Source organism: Ischnura elegans, chromosome 1 (genome assembly GCF_921293095.1).
Source record: "Ischnura elegans chromosome 1, ioIscEleg1.1, whole genome shotgun sequence".
NCBI classification, from domain to species: domain Eukaryota; kingdom Metazoa; phylum Arthropoda; class Insecta; order Odonata; family Coenagrionidae; genus Ischnura; species Ischnura elegans.
The window spans coordinates 47,493,023-47,515,402 of NC_060246.1; the positions used below are offsets into that span (position 1 = coordinate 47,493,023).

The 22,380-nt window shown below is 40.7% G+C and overlaps 1 protein-coding gene across 1 annotated transcript; it reads right to left on the minus strand.

Annotated features, from left to right (window-relative positions):
• Nucleotides 1–10,557: 10,557 nt before the first annotated feature.
• LOC124169200 lies at nucleotides 10,558–15,681 on the minus strand. Its single transcript, XM_046548084.1, has one exon. The coding sequence runs from the start codon at nucleotides 15,679–15,681 to the stop codon at nucleotides 10,558–10,560; it is 5,124 nt and encodes a 1,707-aa protein (XP_046404040.1).
• Between the last annotated feature and the right edge of the window lie 6,699 nt (nucleotides 15,682–22,380).

A 22,380-nucleotide genomic window follows, 5' to 3' on the forward strand; every position in this document is an offset into this window, starting at 1 on the left:
CAATTACAAACATTATACTACAAAATATTAGGAAAAAGTGGATCGCATTGTACTCACCGCGCTTCAGATATTTTCGAAAGCCATCGAAAATGCAGTGGCAAAATCGAAGTGGCAACAGAAATCAACCTTCTGTAGGATGGAATTAGGCCTCCTCTATGCAGTCCAAAAGGGAAATTGCATAAATCATCTCACCACGCTTATTGTGCATTTTCACTGATTTGGTTGACGGGAAGGACAAATATAATAAGGAAAGTTAATCTATTTCTTCATTTCAGTGTTCCTCTCTGTCGTCAGAGGCTAATTTTGTCAACTCCTTAAAATAGCATCTCGTTCTAAATTTGGAGCTGACGATGACGGACAGCAGTCCACGCCAGGTTTTTTTTAATGTTAAAGATAGAGAATCCTTTGGGGGGCGTGAACAAAGGATAACAAATTAAAAGAATGTTGACTCATGTGTTGACTGATCAAATTTAAAAATAGTAGTCTAGCACATTATGACCTATAATATTAAATATTTGAAATTATGCACATATGCATGCGCTGAAAGAAATGTGCTATTTTTAATCATGACATAGTGAGAAGAATAAATGGAAATTAATTGAGGAAAAGATATTTTTGAAGCAAACAACTACCTAGCATGAAGCACGAATAGACTGGAGGAAGAGTTCTCGGGTCCAAGGTTTTTTCAGCACCGACGTTTCGAAGGCTGAGTGTGCCATCGTCTTCAGGGTGCATGGATTGATTTAGGACCCCAAACCAATCACTCGCGAAACGTGGTGGTAATTTGAGCAACAAGTTGGGCTCCAATATAGGCTATGATTGGCGGTGAAATGTAAGGAGATACACGAATTACCGTAGACCGCTCTATCACTCCACGCAATGCCAATCTAAAGCAGGACGATAGTGTTTTTTATCGATGGACATTACTGTGGCATGACTTGGCTGTAAATCACACGCCGACCCCGAATACGAATGCCAAGCTATGGAAAACTGAGCTCCTTACTCTCCCTTCAAATCATCAAACATAACAAATACTTCAATGGCCTCTTCTGGGGCCTCGCGAGGAACCACCTATATTGAACCGTTCGTAGCGACGGAACTACTACTTTCATGAAGTCTAATGTATGAATCATCTCAGAACACCAAATCGAATATAGCTCTCACTCTCAACTTTCTTGCATAGCACTCCAACCATCCCGGATTCGTGTGCTTTCTACGGTTTGTCCTAGACTCTCAGTACCGCAGCCAAAGGCATACACTTCGTTTCCTCTGGCCAGGCATTCCTCCTTTACATCGCCACAAATGAGATGCTAAGGGAATATTCCCACTGTCACTATCCCCATTACCATTCTTCCGTGTCGTTGGAGATGAAGTTTCCACATACTTCCCCTATTTCATGGGCACTGAAGATGGATATTTGAAGTTCCGGTTAATTTTGGCACGCGCAAAGCCCAAATACCCGTAAGAGTTATTCACATTTCTAAGTTAGGATTTAAATCCCTTTTCTGTCCATAAAAAAATGATCGAGAAATACAGTAGTCTGCAAGGAAGAATTTATCAATAAAAATTGGATTAGATTAATTCCTATTTTCTATAATGTAAAAGGAATTCTTACTGCAGTCCATTCCTAACTCCCCACACCCTCCGCCCACCCCTCCCACCTGAAATACAAAAAGGCAGCAAAAACCCAATCCTAACACTATTCCCTTGAAAAAGTGGCCAGCAGTCGGTCGCGAAACGTCGGGGCTATCTCCATCACGATACGCGGCATACACCCTTATGTGTATGTCGTATGTCGTAAGGTATGTGACTTATTTTTAATCATCATGAGCCGCGAAAGCTTCAATCAAGAAATAGAAATAACATTTTTAAACGCCGTCACCAGATAATCTAATTTTTTCCCGATTTTTAGCGCCATTAAAAGTAATGAAATATTTAAATAAACATTTCAAAGAGTTGCAGTTATGGCATTAAAATATAATGATTTCCAATGCAACTGAAACGTACAATCATTAAGTCTCTGAAACAAGAATAATTTAAAAATGGAAGATAGGAATCCTTTTCTCATTTGGCATGGGATATGAAGGTGGAATGCCGATACGTATTTACTGAGGACCAATAGAAAAAACATGGTCTGAAAGAATGGCAATATCTCGGATGAAAGCTTGGCAAAGTTTCAAGCACTCGGCTACCTTTTAAAACTTAAAGTAGTTGAGTTATTGATCTCCCGTAGATATTCTGTTTGCATTCCACCAGGAGAGAAGTTTTTAAAAAATATTTTACCTTCATCTTCTTGCTGTCCCAAATATTCACCTAAAAACCTTTCTCTCTTTTTTTTTCAACCGATCAAGTTTCTTCTTTTTCTCCGTGCTATGCCACCAATGTTCCGAGTCCTTTACCGCTATGTACCGCACGCCATCTCCCACTTCGATGCCTTCGGGCTTTTATCGCCTCCCATCTCTTATTTCCCTAAAAAGAGGACAGTTAACCTTTCCCCTCTCCATTTTATTCACTTTAAAGAGGAATCATATTTCAGGATCCCTCCGAGTGTCCTTATGCCACAGAAACGTTGAACTCGACTCCTCTCCTCAAACTCTTCCTCTTCCCTCAGTAGCAATTTTCGAAATGTATTTTTTTCCCTTTAACAAATTCCGTAGGGATCCCTTCTTTTTCCATTAAAAATTAGGTTCTGATCGAAATCTTGTCCAAAGTCAAATTTACAATCCTCTCAGTGCGTTTATGAAATTGATATCTCCTTATTTTGATTTTTGTATTTTTATAAGTCATTTGAAATTAATTACTTCCCTAGTATTAAGTAAAATCATTTCACAAAGCGAAGTAATTACTACGCAGGGTAAAAAGAAAATATGGTATTACGATTTCCCATTTAATTTGCGTACCACTTCCATTAGTGAGATTCCTGAAGCACATATTATCACACAAAGATACTGCTATGAATCGTAAACAGTATCGGTAAAGTCGCGCACACAAAATTTTGATTTGACTAGATGAATGTCATCTGTTTGAGCGTACTTATTATGCCTGAGAAAAAGGGAAAAAAGCGGAATTTTTGCTTTAGCACCCGAGTTTCTACGTACAAAGCCAACATCTGGTTTTTGTGAAAGCGTGATTTTATACGAAATGATCTATACCAAGAGTGATATCTGGCTAAAGATACTGCATTATTACGTTTATCAAAAGTAACTTGAAGACATGATTTCTTTTCAACTGATTCGTAATTCATGTTTAAAAAGATAAAGGATGGCCGCTTGTCAGCATGATTGCTGGTCATTACATTGATTATCAATGAAAATTAAAAAATGTTATCAGAAAAGGCATTGCTAGTGCTGAAGCATATTTTCCCAGCTGTTTTTTTCACAGATAAATGAGTTAGAGAATGTACATAACGATAAGGTAAGTCGTAAATAGAGGGACACTTGAGAATTTTGGCGGTTTAATCACTACCCAGACGGCACAGAATCCTCCATATCTAATTCGTATGCAGATAGTATCCATCGACAAAAAGCGACGGAGCGGTAGTCAATGGATACTATCTACATACGAATTAGATACGGAGGATTCTGTGCCGTCTGGGTAATGCTAATGTATTTACGGTAAGTGATAAAGACCGAATATTTAATAACTCTGCTCTGCTAAGTTGAACTTACGAAGTGCAATCACTTTTACTACTACCCCATTTTTCGTATTCTCTAGCAGGTAAACGACAGGTGCCCAAACACGTCTACTGAGACGGCTTGCATGATATTTTTTACATGAATACGATTTATTGCTGAGAAAAACCAAGCCTCCCTTCTCCTCTGTCTTTCTTCCCACAACTCAGACCTTTATGCGAAATCTTTTCCATCGGCATTTAGTTCACTAATGTGGGTCGATCACATTTCCAGTGAGTTAATTGTTTTATAATCATTACACATTTATTATGTGTCATACAATGCCCAAGTAAATACCACAGGCTGGGCTATTTATGACTGTATTAAATTTACTATCATCATCATTTATGTCACTTGATGAATTATCACGAAGGGTCTTTAATGAGAGCGTATATCTTCCTCGTAAATATTTATGATGTATTCTTTTAGTGAAATCCACGAGCAGCATGCGCCTCACTGAAAAATCTTCACTTATTCGACCCGAATTCCTAAGCATGTTTTTCATTAGTTGCGTTTACTTTTTATTCATCTTTTATTTAAGTAATTAATTTTGAATGGCCCATAATTATTAATAAAGTCATTTTCGCGGGTATTTGCGAACTTAGCTTACTCAACCGAGACATTATTCGTGCCATTAAAGTTTATTTATGAATAACTGGGTAATTATACATTTTTTTTCACGCCACGTTTTTATGTAACCCTCATAATTTCGTTGTAATCCTTCCTTTCACTTTGTCAGGCTCCTTTCTCTCTCCCTTCCAGCAACCCATCCAGATTTCTCCATCCACTCCGTCTTAACTCTTCCATTTCCTGCATTCCATCCTCCTGCAAGTTCCACTCTCCCTCTTCCCTCGGACGCTGCACTCTCTGCCATCCTTCTCTTCACCAAAATGTGAACCAAATGCAAACCTTTTCACAACCCGTCTCTCTCTTCCTCATGCATCTAACCTCTCATCCTCCGCGGCGCTCAAACTCTCCGACCACTCCCTTCGAAATTCCATTCAGATTTCCTCGAAACCTTCCAACACGCCTAACTCCAGGAACACCCTTAAAACTCCCACTGCACCGCCACCCGCACCAACAGTCCTTATCTCTCATTCCATCCTTCGCTGAAAATCCGGAAGAACCCCCACCTCCCCGAAAACTACCCTGTCCCCTTCCCAACGAACCACACTCCATGGAACTCCCTTGCTCCCACACCGGACCACCCTCAAACCTCTCGTAAAACCCATCTTTCCATTATGGTAATATATAAAAGGGGGAAGGAACGGACCAGGTTTGAGGGGAAAGGTGAGGTGAAATGGTATGGGAAGAAAGAATGGAGGGAGTTTAAAGAGAGAGAGGGAGGTTCGCAGTGCAGAGGGGAGACTCTCACATTTGAGAATAGGGATGGCAGGGGGTTGGAAACCTGGGAGTTGGGTATGGTTTGAGGTTGGAGGGGTCGGAAAGAGGATTCCTCCCGCGGCGGCGAAGATAAATAGATTGGAAACAGGGGTGAGCATTATATTGTTCGCAAATTTATACGAGAGAGTTGGGAGCCGGTTGGGTTGTCAGAAGGATATGAATGTGAGGAGAGGGGACGAAAAAAAGATGGAGGAAGTGCAGTGACCAGGAAGCGAGGCTAACAGTATTGATAAAGAAGATCGGAGAGAGTGCTTTTGTTGAGACAAATTAAGTCTTTATTTTCGTCAAAGTACGTAAGAGAATGATTCGTGGTAGGAAGGTGCGTCACTTCTGTATTTTATGTGAATGTGGAATCATGGATTTAGCTCTCCCAGAAAAGTGAAGACAAAACAGGCAGATCGAATGAAGCGTGAGTTCAGCATTTAATATTCATTCGCTGAAGTTAGCGCTAATTTTTACCGACACATGTATAACAAAAATTTAGTCAATTTAAATTGGTGCGTAGAGAAACTTTTAAAAGAGAAAGATTATAATTTTGCAATGAAAAATGACAATAGGGTTAGGATAAAGGTGAACACGCTTTTCATAGCCTCTCGTCTAACGCTGGCCAAATATCGTTGGGTTGCTTGGACCATGTGTCAATGTAACCTAATTTTAATCTGTTTCGACTTCCCAGCATTAATTTACTAAACATTTTCTCCACTTTCCACTTAGAAACATGGTGCGCCTTAGGGTAACAGTGCTCTCTAAGGAGTACCGATGAAAATTATAGGAAATACTCACACGTCCAGGTAGGACAAGAAAGAGCGTAAATCCGATAAAGATTACAAGTTATGAACAACGTATCGGTATTTGAACCCTCTGGTAATCGAACTCTTGTTTTTTCAGATGATAATTTTTTAAAAGAATTATGATGACATAAAGAGGCCAGAAATATATTTTGTTCGAAAATAAATATTTCATACAGATTTTAGTAGGTTGAGTGGTAAGTAAACCCTCGCAGCAAAGTAAATGCATATTGATACATTTCTTTTCAGTCCAAATATAATTGAAAATTTGATCAGCATATTAAGAGTAATTTATCCGTCGCTTCAAACCTTATGCGCAAATAAACTGCAAATTGTAAGCCGGTAACTTACCCGATTACTATTCCAGCCACGGTTATTGGTCTAGAGGGTAAGTTCAACACTTAAAGTTTCTAGTCAATAGACGTCCACGACCCCTATTGTCATCCAGCATTTCTATCAATGCTTCCGTTGGCTAAGTTGAATTTTCTCCCAATCTAAGTGGCTTTGAATCGTTCGGACCAAGGGGAGACTGATACGAATTAACCCCAAACAATAGAAGCCCTTCCAACCCTTGGTTATTCCGCCCCGACTCTCTGACGGCCTATCCCCAATCACCTCCATTTCATTACGCTCTCCCCGTCCACCGCCACGTGCATTCCGCGAATTCTTCCTGGTCCCTGCGGTTTCAAAAGCCAACCTATCATCCGTTCTCCCGCGGCAGAGAACGCTAGCGCCCTTATACAACGCAATGGGCTTTGGCGGGTTGAATGGAGCGGGCCCACTGAAGCTGGGATGGAGAGAGGAAAACCGTGGAACCAGAAATGATTCCGAGCTAAGTACGCATACATTCATTTGAAAATAGCTAGAGAAACCCGGAGACTATTTCATGTTTCAGGAATAAAAAGAAGCGTGAATATACGAAATCATTGTTAGTCTGGGTATACAACCCACTGGAGCCTAACGTATAGTATATATCTTGTCACTGATGCATCAACATAGTAGCATTTGTTGGAAATATATAAAGACGAATGGAAACGGGAGATATTCATCTGGGAAATTGTCAAATTCTACAATAAGGTGAATAAATTCACGCATGATTGTTGATAATGGAAAGGGTGAATAATAGAGATGGCAACGAATTAAAGATTCGAGAGTACAAGTTTCACTTTTATGTCGTTTCTAACGTTTGTTCGTGCATTTTAGTACCCTAGAATCACACACATTTCTACTATTAAAAGAAAAATTAATTCTGTCAACCTTTTTGAATACCTTTGCACCATTTTAAAATAATGCAATACTTCGAGTAACAGGTGTGTATTTCTGTTCATCGTCCAAGAAAATTCACTGGGGGTTAAGAAAGATATCTTCAATGACTGGTATAAGCTGAGGAGATTGAAAAGTGGAAACAAGTAGTGGATGGAAAGGGAAAGAATAAAATTGTATCAAAACCAAAATCGTTGATGTGGATCCAGATGAAATATGTAGTTAAGGAGTTGTAGGTTGTGGGTGCAAGAAAAGGAACAGAATAAAACAGAATCAGAGAGCGACTTAAATAACCTGTATAAAATATCAATGTAGGCTAATTTCACCCTTGAGCTGTATAATTTTGATACATATGTCCTCCGACACTTGTTTGTCCTGAGTACGTAGTAATATTTTACCCAAGTAATAAAAATACAATTTTTATTAGCCTTATCTTTAATGCTATTTATAATTTTTATATAATTCATACCTCAATACATTATTTCGGTAAATGTACGGATTTATCAGGATTATTGTATAATAAATATGCTCTAACTTGCTTTGATAAAAAAGAGTATTTTAAAACATTTTATGATAGTAAAATTACACATAAATTAGTATCCAAAAATAATTACAATCCGCAGATTTAAATGATTTAAATAAAAAAAACAAAAGTTTGACTGTTTACATCGGATTCCATTGAGCGCGATAGTATATAATTACGAGGAAATTTCAAAAGGAGTGGTGACGAAATTGGGTCTGAAAAGCACCATAGTAGTGATACCAGAGAATTACCCCGTTGAAATCCACCACTATTCCCGCCCTTCCATCTCCCACCATTAACCAATCTTCCACCACGCTGGTTTTCCCTACCAAACCCCTTTTGCCCGCTTATCTTCACCCCCATCATTCCCACCGACAACTCTTTATCCGCCGTTAACCCGACCTCTTTGATCTCGGCGTTTCTTTCACGGGGAACAACCCCATTTCAAAACTCCAGTACAGTTCGTACTCTGCCGGGGTAAATGAGCGTTCATCCCTCCAACCAAAGCAAAGCAAGGTTTTCGCCTCACCCCGACACCTTTTTCTCTTTTACCAACTACCCTTAACCATTTTTACCCCTAACATTCCCGATTCTTCCACTCTTTGTCCGCAGTGCAACCCCTCTTTTTTGTTACTTTTAACTGAATATATTCTTTTATGTGCAACCCCATCCAATTTTCCCTCGACCCGCGTTTAACTGAGCTCATATGCGGCTCTTCCTGTCGCCTTATGATTGCTATAGAGCTAGTTTATTCCGAGTCGGCACCACATAAATGTGGTGAAAAGGGAGATGGAGCACTTCCTTCTAGTTATTATTTTACACTGCATTGATGGGTAAGTGCCGTACGCAATTGACTAAATTCCTATTCTGAACATTATATTAGCAGCGTTATTCTACCTGTACTATTTGAATTATATGAACAAATCCATGATTGATATTTTTATATCGTCCACAGCTAATTGGAAATTAAATATTGCAGCAACGTATGTATTGCTATTGCGCATAATTCAAATTTTATTGAACGTTGTCAGCTATAAAATTAAGGCTTTCCACTGCTATCACCCATGACGTAAAAACTTATACAGCCCAATTCAATTGCAAGGGGAATGAATAGGTTATGTGTTATTTTATATATTTGTATGTATGGGTTACATATTATTGCCTTGAATTCTATGATATCCAGAGTAATGAATAATAATCTTATTAAAAATTGTCCTTTCCTAGTATATATTCGCTTTTTCGTAGCAACTTACACCTAAATTTTAGCGAAATCCTCCCATATGTAAGCCCAAATAGCTTGCTATAACTTTCAACCACATATTGGAATTGTGTAAATAAATGAAAACTTATTTGAGATGCATCGGTAGCTGGGCAAGTTCCAACTCAATAACGTTAAGAAAGTTCTCACTCAGTTTTCCCCAATTCGAGGATAGATAATTCATACCAATGCTGTAAACTTTGCCAATTATTTTCACCTTGATTTTCATTTTTGTAAAAATACTCATTTTAATCACTATAGCATTTAGGAAAAGTTATAAGGAAATTGGGAACAACGGAAAAATAATTATAAATGATTATATGATAAGACACAGTGAATTACGCCTTTAAAATGATGTGATGCTAGCTTCTGCCAAAGTTCCAAATTGCTTGGTAACATTAAACGAAAATTCAGAGAAGGCTATTTGCCTGCATAATCATAAATGATTGATTCAATTTTCATTTGCAAAAGCACTCAAAATAACTTCTCCAGCACTTGAAATTGTTACAAAATTTCCCCAGTTCGATATCTTGGATTAAGGCACACTATCAGCGAGATTTGCGTCACGAAATATTTTTTTGCAGCTTCAAGGGCTCTCTCACACTTTAATTAATCGTGAGATTCCGTGATGAAAAAATTCACCTTACCACTCCAGTGCGCTCTATTTAATAAGTGGAGCACGCGAAGAAGATAGGTAGTAGCCTTACAAATATAAAAAATGTTTACGATAACCCGTATTGAAGAGGGAGCAGAAGTGAACCTTGCATATTCACTTAAGAACTTTGTTCGCGCAATCCGGCCTGAAGGTGGCACAGAAGAAATGCGCGCGGGGACGTGTGCCCCGGGTTATGATGAAATGAAAGGCGAGGACACCTTCAATCGAATTTGGTTTATTCGCGCGCAACTTGCGGGGAAGCGCACGCTGAACACTCCGCGTCCACACGCTCCCGGCTTTGGTGAAACACTGACAACCACCCACGCAGTCGGCATAGGCATGGATGCTAGGGTAAAAGGGTAACTGACCCTGAGTAACGGCACTCTCTCACTCCAAAAGGGTGTGAGTCGAGTCCCCTTGGCGGAGACCATGAGAAAGGGGGCCGAAAGGGACTTCGCCGGGCCTTGGAAAATCCCGAGTGCGACGACACTCGCCGCAGGGGAGGGGGGGAAATACCCAACATTCCGCCCGCCTTGAAAAGCTGTGATTTTCAATAAAGAGCGTGGAGCGTGTGGGGGAGTGCAAAACAAACAAACACATACATCATATACACATACATGGAAGAAACACATAAATAGATAACTGCCAAACATAGTGAGAGCCTTTTGATATGAAGTCTCTGTGTCCGTGATGAAGGCTCACTTTCATTGCATGTGGCATGTTCCACATAAATACAAGTAATGAAAAAGGAAACTGAAATATCACTCGATATTTACACAAACGACACTTGATGAAATCACTGACACTCTCACTAATAAATTATCACTCACAATAATTCACTAGGTCACTTGATAAAAAATGTCACCTCTTTACAATGATAACTGAAAATAAGTCCATTAATTCATGAAAGTTTATGATTAAACAAGATTCTCTCAGTCTGCAAATAAAACTTATACAAATGGAAATTTTCAAAAATGAAATTCAACGTTCAAATTTTAGCTTTCCTCTTTAGGCAAGGGACAGAGTTTGTTGACCGCCCGCCGTATTAGCCCGGCAGTCGTTCTCACAGTTGCCACTCTCGAAACCCCATCCTCACCGGGGTGGAGCTGCACGATGCGACCGAGGCTCCACCGGAGAGGGGGTAGATTGTCCTCCTTGATAAGGACCAAGTCGCCTTGCTGCATGCTGGGTGCCTCTCTGGTCCACTTGGGTCTAACCTGGAGGCTGGACAGGTACTCCTTGTGCCAACGAGACCAGAAATGCTGTTGCATCCTGGTCACGTGCTGCCATCTGGATAGACGATTGACGGGGATATCAATCATATTTGGGTCAGGAATGGCAGTGAGTGCGTCGCCAATTAAGAAATGGCCAGGAGTCAATGGATTGAGGTCATTAGGATCTGATGACATTTGGGTAATTGGTCGGGAGTTAAGGCACGCCTCTATCATAGTTAAATAAGTGTATGTCTCCTCATACGTGAGGGATGCGTTCCCAACAATTCTCCTGAGATGATATTTGAGTGAACGGACAGCCGCTTCCCAAAGGCCTCCAAAGTGGGGTGAACGAGGAGGAATGAAATGCCAATTGATGCCTTGTGAGGATGAGTAGTGATGAAGTCTTTCCTGGTGTGACTTCGATGAGAATACTTTCTTGAGATCCTTCAATTCCCGATTCGCCCCCACAAAATTTGTGCCATTGTCTGAATAAATGTCGCTGCACTTTCCTCGTCGAGATGTGAAGCGCTTTAAAGCTCCCAAAAATGCTTCTGTCGTCAAATCCCCCACTAATTCAAGATGCACTGCCTTGGTGGAGAAGCAAACAAATACAGATATATAAGCCTTGATTGGCTGAGATCCTCGACGACGGCTAGTTTTGACATAAATGGGGCCGCAATAATCAACCCCGCACCTTAAAAAGGGGCGAGTTGGTTCAAGTCTCTGTCTTGGTAAATTACCCATTAACTGTGGTACAGCCTTAGGGTTACTGCGAAAGCATCTCGTGCATTGATGTACGATCTGACGGCAGAGATTTCTTCCACTTAAAGGCCAGAAACGTTGCCGTATTGACGAAAGAAGCAGTTGCGGTCCAGCGTGAAGTAGCCTGATGTGTTCTTGCATCACGATCAATTTTGTAAGATGATGTTTCGGAGGCAAGACAATTGGATGCTTCTGACTATAGGAAATATTAGAGGAACTTATTCTTCCTCCCACCCGGATCACGTTGTTTTCATCCAGAAATGCATGCAGCATTTTCAAGCTTGATTTGCTGCTAACTTGATTTTTGCGCTGAAGGTCATGAAGCTCATTAAAAAACACTTCTCTTTGAGCTGCTTTAATCAGCTGCGTAAGAGCCGCCTCTATTTCTCGAGCCGTGAGCTCTCCCATTTTCCTCTCAGTGCGTGACTTTGAGGCGTTGTGTCTGAATCGCAGGCAATAAGCCGTTACCCTCTGCAATTTGGATAATGACGAATAGCGCTGGATTAATTGGTTCACCTCCACTGCAATTAAAGCGGTGGCCATTGGTCGTTTCTCGGGGAGCTCTAGCATCTCAATGAATGATTCTGGCGGCCATTCATTTTCATGTCCATTCATCCAAGGCGGTCCTTGCCACCATGATGCCATCTCGTGCAATTGTTGTGGGGTAAGCCCCCTGGAAATGTGATCCACTGGATTGTCCACTCCTCTGATATGCCTCCATTTGCATTTACTTGTGAGCTCGTGGATCTCGGCAACCCTGTTTGCGACGAAAGTCTGCCAATTGGATGATGGTGCCTTCAGCCATGAGAGGACCACTGTAGAGTCTGACCACAGAGTAGGGCTTCCCGAAAATGTGAGTGATGATGAGACCTTATGAATGAGGTTTGCGAGGAGTACTGCTGCGCAGAGTTCTAGCCAGGGAAGAGTGGTTTTCTTCAGCGGCGCCACTCGCGACTTGGAGCATAGAAGACGCATCATGAATTTTCCATCTGATTCGATGGACCTGACGTATACACATGCACCATAAGCGGATTCTGAGGCATCACAAAAGCCGTGAATCTCATGAACACTGCAATTCTTCGCAATAACGCGCCGGGGAAGTCGAAAATCATTTAGGCATCTGAATGATTCACGGAAATAAAGCCATTTTGAATGGAGCTCCGCAGGAAGTGATTCATCCCATTCCAATCTGAGTTCCCACAGTCGCTGAAGGAATATTTTTGCCTTTAGAATGATTGGTCCTATAAGACCCAGAGGATCAAATATCCTCGCAAGATCGGAAAGAACTGATCGTTTAGTTACTCGGGCTTTACAATCGAAGTTCTTCGTGTCGAAATGGAAGACGTCCGCGTTTGGATTCCAAAGAATTCCCAAGCTCCTGATGGTGTTGTCTCCTTCCGGACGAATCTGATAAGATGCCTCCCTGTGGTTCAATGGAATTTTCTTCAGCAATGCGGGATGATTAGAGCACCATTTTCGAAGCCTAAAACCTCCTCTTTCTAGCAATGTGATAATTCCTTCTTGAACTTTCTCAGCCTCCTCGATCGAGTTGCTGCCTGTGAGGAGATCATCTACGTAGAAATCTTTCATCACCACTGCTGCAGCGCGAGGATCACGATGCGATTCTTCCAGGGCCAATTGCTGAAGACATCTTGTCGCTAAAAACGACGCTGACGCCGTGCCGTACGTCACTGTGTTTAACCTGTAGGTTTCAATTGGCGCGCCTTCTTCGTCTCTCCATAATATACGTTGCAAATTGGTGTCAGATGGATGAACTTGGATTTGGCGGTACATTTTTTCAATATCAGCAGTCATTGCATACTCATGTATCCTAAATCTAATAATTATGCTGAGCAGATCATCTTGAATGGTGGGCCCTACCATTAATATATCATTTAATGATACCCCTGTTGAGCTCTTGCTTGACGCATCAAACACAACTCTCAATTTCGTCGTTGAACTGGTGTCCTTCGTAATTGAGTGATGAGGAATGTAGAAGGCGACGCCCCTTGGTGGATGATCCTTTTCCTCTACGACTAACTCCATGTGCCCAAGATCTCGATATTCCTTCATGAATGAAGAATATGCTAATTTCCTCTCCTCATCCCTTTGAAGTCGCTTCTCAATCATCATAAATCTGCGATTGGCGATTTGCTCAGAATCTCCAAGGTGACTGATGTCTCCTTTGATGGGTAGTCTAACGATGAAGCGCCCATCTGCCCCTCTTGTGGTGTTTTTCTTGAAATGTTCTTCACATTTCACCTCTTCTGCTGAGAATTTTGAAGCAGGTTTGCACTCCTCCAATTTCCAGAAGTTTTTTACCTGGTCTTCCAAGTTTGTCTCCACGCTAAAATGGCATAATGATGACGATGACGCTTCGTTAGTCCGGATTCTTCCTGATAAAATCCAACCAAGCGTGGTTTTCTGCAGGATCGGTGTGATTGGTGATGCTCTTATTTGCCCAATGCACAAAATTTCAAGAAATAGCTCTGCACCTATGAGGAGGTCAACGGCTTGCGGGATATTAAATCCGGGGTCCGCGAGTTGGAGGTTGGATGGTGGATTCCAATGTGAAATATCTACAGGAATGGCAGGTATTTCTGAAGTGATTTTTGGCAGCACTAAGCAATTAATATCAGCCTTGTACGCCGTTGTTCTCGATTTGATCGTCGTCTGCACTATCTGAGCGCTTTTTGCGGACGATCCTCCTATACCTGTGATGCCTATTGCGCCCGCTTTCCTGTTGAGTCTTAAAAGCTGCGCCATTCTTTCAGTCATGAAGTTTGCTTGAGAGCCTGAATCGAGCAGCGCTCGACAAAGATGAGGGGAGCCTCGCGAATCATGCACCCAGACGACCGCAGTGGAGAGGAGAACTGTTGTTGACACCTCCCCCTGGCATGGCAGACTTGCTGTAGTGGACTGTATTTGTGTTGAAGACGGAATGAATGGTGCTGAATTTGCTGATAGATTGGTCGCTGAGGTGTGGGTTGAGTGGTGAAGCAAGCTGTTGTGCCCTTCACCGCAATGCCTGCAATTGCCTGATGAGCAATTGCTTTTAAAATGCCCTTCCCTTAGGCAGTTAAAACAAACTCCAAGTTTTTTCACGTCGCTAATTCTCTCAGTAACGGATTTCTTGAGGAATATACTGCACTGATAAAGTTGGTGGGATCCTTTGCATAGCTTACATTTTGATGCAATGGCCACATTTCCCACCATTGACCTGCTGGTCTTTGAGAAAGGTCCCTTCTCTTGATGGCGTGACGTAATGGCGGTGCGAACAGCGCGATGGGCGCCTACTGTCTCCATCACATCGGATTTTTCCTGCAGGAAACTAAGAAGCCTTGCGACGCTTGGCATCTCATCCCGTGGCAACGACGCTTCCCAATCCTGATGAAGCTTCAGGCCTATCTTGGAGGTAATTAAGTGGATAAGGAGCGCATCCCAGGAGTCAGTAGGCTGCCCCATGGCTTGGAGAGCCCTCAGGTGCTTATTAAAGTGATCCACGAGGTTTCTGACTTCCGTGGATGACTCCTTCACTAGCTGCGTGAATTCAAATATGGCCTTCACATGCATGTTAATTATATAGCGCTTGTTTTCAAAGCGCTGCCTTAATAGACCCCACGCGATGCTGTAATTCTGCTCGGAGGTGGCGAGAGAGGCTATAACTTGCAGCGCTTCTCCACGGAGGGTTGATCTCAAATAATGGAATTTTTGAATTCCTGATAGTGACACATTCTCATGAATGAGGCTGTTGAAAGTGTCATAGAATGTCACCCATTCATCATACGCCCCATGAAAAATTGGCAGATTTATTTGCGGGAGCTTCACGGGAGCAACATCGTGGCAATTTTCTTTTGAATTACTTGTGGTGGGTGATTGAATTATTCGTTCGGCCTTTGAGACGGCATCGAAATACGCGTCCTCGAATTCCTCCCACTCTCCGTTGCTTTCCGCATTCAATAATTCTATTTCTGATTGTACATCTTCAAAGGCCTGCCAACAATCCTTAAATTTCTCCAGGCGGAGACGCAATTGATGGATTCCATCAGGAATCTCAACACTTTCCACAACATTCTTAAATCTAGTGACTCTAGCTTTGATTTGCCCGCGTTTTGCAATCAATTCTTTAATTTTCTCTGCCATCGCTCTGAGAAACGTGCCTTAATGGGTCAATTAGCAGTGGGGAAATGACAGGAAAGGATATGCACTCACTGCCTACCTTGTGTTGCGATGGCTGCGTAGTAATGCTGCGCTGCTGGTGCGCCGATGCCGCTGCGGTGACTGATGTGTCCTCCGCTGGTTGGATGGCACCTCTCTGGAGATGCTGATTGATGAATAGTGCTGATGGTCCTCTGCTTGAAGACCCCGAATTGAGTGTTTGCCGGGAGGTGCCTCGCGATGAAAATATCTTGCGCCGATGCACAAAGATTCCAATTATGCTTGCCGATCACTGGTGTGATCCGGCTCGAAGGACCAAAAATGTTCGCGCAATCCGGCCCGAAGGTGGCACAGAAGAAATGCGCGCGGGGACGTGTGCCCCGGGTTATGATGAAATGAAAGGCGAGGACACCTTCAATCGAATTTGTTTTATTCGCGCGCAACTCGCGGGGAAGCGCACGCCGAAAACTCCGCGTCCACACGCTCCCGGCTTTGGTGAAACACTGACTAACACCCACGCCGTCGGCGAGGGCATCGATGTTAGGGTATGAGGGTTACTGACCCTCAGTAACGGCACTCTCTCACTCCAAAAGGGTGTGAGTCGAGTCCCCTTGGCGGAGACCATGAGAAAGGGGGCCGAAAGGGACTTCGCCGGGCCTTGGAAAATCCCGAGTGCGACGACACTCGCCGCAGGGGAGGGGGGGAAATACCCAACAAACTTCTTGCACTGAACATGGGATAATAATTCTTTATTCTGCTTCTTATTTTTCAAATTTTATTGAGCTTTTGCTATTACATAATGAGTAAACTGCTTTGTTAAGAGGCATTAGCATATCAAAAGGAAAAATTTGTAGAAATATTTATTCACTTTGCATGAAAGTTCGCTAGTATATTTTTCTTGGTGATACTAAATATATGGCATATGGCAAATACTAAATAGAATGCATACACTTGAGCCAAAAGTATCTTTATCAAATGTATAGAGCTTGTGCTGAAAAGGTTTTTTTACCACATCATTGAAATTTGGATCCAAGAAAATAATAGTTTAAAAAAGCCACACAAAATACAAATAAGTTGAGGATATATTTAAAACATGAGTACCGCTGATGGTTTCCTAATATTATTTCTGCTAGGATGAAAAATAAGTGTTCCAGTAAGAAATAAAGGATGTAAACAATATTTTCCCAAGTCATCAGCCACTACGCTTAAATTATTTCGGAATACGTAACGGTTTCACCACAAATTACTCATTGGTTACATAATATTTCTATTAAAAGTTGTTTTCCAAAACGCCTTCTGTTAGAACTTATACAAAGAGAATTCTAAATAACTCCACACGATCAAAAAAAAGAAAATATTTTATATAAGTTGATTTTCCCAGGAAACTGAGTCATGTAAAGATGATTTTAGATTGAATTACTAGCAAAAGATGCTGATTTTACATCTTCAAACGCTGTGATGTGTCGTACTGAACAGTGGCTAATAACAGAAGCAAATATAGACCACCAGTTATCAATCCATAACGAGCTTATGGATCTTACCAATGGGGCAGTGAGATATGATATGATCTCCTCACAAAGTACGTCAAAAATTTTCTACCATTCCTCTCTTTCATTTGATCTCCTAATTCTACTGGATAGGTTGTTGTCTCATCTAATTAAGCGTAAATTCCTACTCAATGAAGTCATGTTGACAAATTTCAAAGGATTACCTTAGCCTTGTTAGAATATTACGTCAATTAAGCCTGCATATTCACCTTGGTGTCTACCTAAATAGTCAAGATCGGGCTTAAATCCCAATATCATAGAACTTACGGTTTTAAATGCTTACGGTTTTAAATGAATTTTTGTACAAGCTTTTTAGATACGAGTACTATGGTTCCCAAACAAATAAAAAATAGGCAACTACTAGGTCTCATGCTGCCTTCACAATGACTTTTTTCAGATCATTTAAGGAATGAAAATGTCGTACACGAGTGAAATCTTTCTCTCCGAAAGTCACCTGTTACTTAAATCTACCACCTCCAACTCTGACCTTTGCACTTAAGAGGTTGATCGATTAGCAACTATTTGCAAGGTACACTTTCCATTCATTTACAGGCGCCTGGGGTTAATGTCATAATCAAGTTTAGACAATAATGGATGTATTCAACCGCTATTTTCCCAATGACCTGTTGACCATCACATCATGATCCCCCCGCGAGAACACGGCCCGAGTTAAACAACACGCAGCGTGACTCTCACATGTTTCTTATCATTCTGCTTCGTAGTAATCAGCTACGATAAAATATTTGTTTTCGCTCACTAAACTGGCGAGTTCCATGAATTCACATCGATCACTAGCTCAGCGTTTGTAGGTGATTTCCGAGTGCAGCTGAATGTATCCATTGTTCTAGAAGCATCATTCAAATAAACTCGGTGATTTCAAGCTTAACTTTGTGAAAATCCATTTTACACAATTAAAAAAGGTATGAAACTTTCTCACACAATTTATTGAAGACGTTCAAATAGAAAGTAATGCTCTTGCTATCAAGCCCCTTCTATAGTTTTTCTTCTACGAATATCCAGAACCTATCACAAGATTCAAATGTAAATAAAAGTGTGTAAGTGGCAATGTAAGGGTATTTTATCGATAGGTTTAACATTTAAAACATCGATGAACCTTACAGTTTATACCTGGGTAACTAACTAATATATAAAATACAAATAATAATAATTCATCTTTATTGGGAGAGATTGGGACTAGGAAGTCCCATCTTCTATCTATACTCACATCATAAATAAAATATTTGCAGAGGAGTATTTTCAAGTTACTCTTGAAATTATAACAAAGGAAACACAGAAGTATGCTTTAAAAAAATTGCAAAGTGAACAAAGTTAAATTCACCAAGGTTAAAAAAATATTTAAAAATGTGGGAAAACCCTAAGGATATTGAATTTTGTCCTCATTGGGAAAAATCCACTGCAGGAAAATGCCCACACATGAAAATAGATAGTTTGAGGTGTGACTTGGTGAAATTGCTTCATGTTCATGAAAATCCTTCTAGATTTCAAATAAATAATTTTAATTTCGACTAGTTTCGGCGCTGTAAAGATTATTTATTTGAAACCTAAGTGATACACTCACTATAACTAAAGACACTGTAACTTAAGACACTGTAACCAAAGGCACTGTAACTAACACACTCCTTGTAATTAAAAAAGAAGTTTTTATCTATTGGGAAAACCCTCTTGTGTGGGTTGAAACAGAAAACCATATAGAATTACATAAATAATGTTGTATCGCCCAGTTTCGTCACTGTACGTTATTTCCAGGTGCAAATGTGTCGCACAGCGCGGAAAATCGTCGATATTAAAATTATTTATGTGAAATCTAGAATGTTTTTTTTATTCAATCTACACAAGAGGGTACTCGCAATATTAAATAAAAACCTTTCTCTTTTTAATTATTGCGAGTGTGTTGATAAATGTAACGTTGATTTGGTGGAGATTACGGTATATTAGATCGAATATGAGTCGGAGGTGGGCGTGGCAAGGAGGCGTCGGCTGAGTACAGCCTCCAGGTGAGGGAGGTCTCAGCGGGAGGGAAAGAGGCGCCCAGAGAGAGAGAGAGAGTCTCGGGATTTAAGGATCGCGCCGTGGAAGTCCCCTGGCACACGGTGGCGCCTCCTCAGATCCCGCTGTGGTTTCTCATGCATGTTGCATGATACCAAGTGAGATCACCGGGTGTGTGTGTATATGCCAGCGCGTGAAAGCGAAGAGGGAGGGAAATAAGTACAAATCTCTCCAAGGAGCAGGAAAGAAATGCGAGCGAGCTGGAAACCAAACGGAGCAGCAATGAGAAGGAGAGAGAGAGAGAGAGAGGGAAAAGGGATGTTGGGATTTAAGGGAAGGATTTGAGGGTGGAAAATATGAAGTAGCTAGTGCCATAGATTCCCTCGGCTCCCGCATGCGAAAATCCATTGGGCCAAAGCGTCACGATCTAAGTGATCACTAATCAGAGACATAATCTTGCCTCTCCACAGGGAAGACGAAGGGCCTGCACAGTTTCAGGAAATACATTTGAAAGTTTATGTGTAGAAAGGTGGATAGAAACTCACCGTCGGATATATACTATTTGATTAAAAGTGATGCCAAGACTTTTGTGGTTTTGCATTTACGATCATGCTATGACGATGCCTCCCGGCAAAAGTAATAAAACCTATGCGAGAATGTGAAGACATTTACTCAAATAAATAGATAATTTATGTCTTTATTCCATCCTCAGATTCAATTTAAAATTGATTTTAGAAATTCAGCCCCCTGATGTAGGTGAAGAATTAACTAAAATAAATATGAAAGTGATCAACTATTTTATAACTTTTATAAGTTCTTTCAATAAATGTTAACCATTTCAGTTATTTAATTAATATTTTTCTCCATGAAATAAGATAATTAATAAAAGTTGCAGTGTAAATAAGCTCCAAAGAAAAATTTATGGTCTTCAAGCTGAGAAAATATTTTTAATATTGAAGTGGAAAATTATCTACCTCCATTACATTAAATAAATACGTTATCCTCAAATTACAATCTGTTTGTATTTGTATTTAGATACAGGTCATCTAATAGGTACACGAAAATTTCTAAGCAATAAAAAAGAAATCTATTGGAGAATCAATAAGAGCTTACTAGCTCAAATTTCTTTCTCTTTACCAATTTAGATTTTGAACCAGGAATATGCGCTTAGTATTCAAGCCTTTACCTACAAGGACACCATATCCTTGTTAAGCCATAGCCAAGAGCTGTATCACTTCAACTGAATGAAGATAAAGGAATAAAACTTGCTATCCAATCGACAGGAATCCTCAGAATATTATTTTCAAAATCACAAATTATTACAATTTCTACGGCTTATGTAATTTTCCCTTCCTTTTCTAATTAGTAACCACACCTGATGCAATTTAGCATTACCGGTAGAAGGACTGTCATTGTCATTAAAGTTTACGATACGTCTCTCCTTGAGAGCACGTATATTTTCCATCCGGTGACTCCGAGTGGGAAAGCACACGGTCCTCATAATTATTTAGACGGGAGAGTGCGAGAAGGATTGCAAGAGAAAGGGACTGCTGCCTGTCCTCGCGTGCCTCCGTGCTAATTAGAAAATGAGAAATTAAGGGCTCCGCGCTCTGTCTTGAAGGCGCACACTAATTCGCTCCCAGGGTGCAACATCCAACACTAACTAGACTCCGGCACTACACTTTCCTCCAATCTCTCGCCTCAAAGGAGGACGTGAACGTGAGGCCGAGGAAAATCCTTCTAACGCTGCCGTCTCAACTTCCGGTATGTTGAAGGCGGCGAGTTCGCCGTTACTCGCACGGTGAGCGGAATTCCTCGGCTTATCAGAGTGTCCTCAAGATGGAGAAGAAGGGTCGTGAATTAGCAAGACGCTTCTCGAAGGAGGGCGTTATTTATTTAACGACATGGTCTTTTGAAGCCTATATGAGAGATAGTGAGGGGGTAGAAAGATGAGGGGATTGAAATTTAATGAGACGATTTGAGCTAATAAGTCTTCGGTAGGATATTCAGAGAGGGCTGAAGTAATGTTCAAAACAAGAGTTCAAAATTTGCTAAGGCCAATTAATGAAACAACTCTTAATCGAATTGTGCTGGGCCACAAAAACACTTTGAAGGCAATTACATGTGCCTAGTGAACCAACCCCGTAACATAATCTCCTATAAATTAACCATTCCATCAACTTAAAATAACAGTTATTGATAAATTAAAGAAATAAAAAAAGAAAGATTTTTGGTCTACGTATTTAAATAATAATAAGCACCAGCATCATTGGAAATATACTGATGACAGCGCATAAAATCGGGAAAATTAGTAAAATTTTGTGCATATACATATAAAAAGATAGAAAATTCATTTAGTACAGTTCAATTCAACCTATAAATACTATACATATAAATTGGAAGATCCATCCAATTCCTGCAATTGCAAATGTGCTTCCGTATTTTTAGAGTAAATCCTTTCATGTAAGGTAAAAATGTACTATAAGAATTTTAGTACAAATGAAAATTCCTAGATTATACAGTCTAATAGTCTAGGAGAATAGTGAATTTACACGCACAGACCCAATGAATCTAAACTTTAACGCCATACTTTCATTTCCAACAAAAAGCATATAGACTGCAGAAATATTGCCGCTCAATAGCTGCATAAACATTCTACAGCGACTCCATATTTTGTCATTTCGCCTTTCTTGTTTCCTGGTAAATTCTTCCACACAGCGAAATAATGTATTTCCTCTCGGTTTTCATGACCTTCATTAGGAGGAAAATCAAGTATTACGAGATTGCCAAATTTTTTTTTTTACAGTCTCATTAAAAATAAAACCTCTTTCATATTTGTGTGGTTATACAGCACCATGGACCTTCTAAGAGTGAAATTTTCGACTCAATGCATTTGAAAACGTCAGCACTAGGGAATTGGTGGGGGCCTGCGGATTACTAAATAACGCCACCGCACATATTTTTCCCCTGGAAGTTCATTCCTCGCCTCCTTACGACGCTATTTCCATCACACTATACCTTTTAAACACCACTCACTCACCTGTTCTTGGCACTTCATCGCCAACGCCTCCTCCCCACCGAGTTCTCTCGCTCCACTTGCAAACGCGTAATTTGCCGAGTTTTTCTCGGC

Excerpts from the sequence above, each read along its gene's own strand:
- LOC124169200 (XM_046548084.1), bottom strand. The coding sequence starts at position 15,681 with ATGGCAGAGAAAATTAAAGAATTGATTGCAAAACGCGGGCAAATCAAA.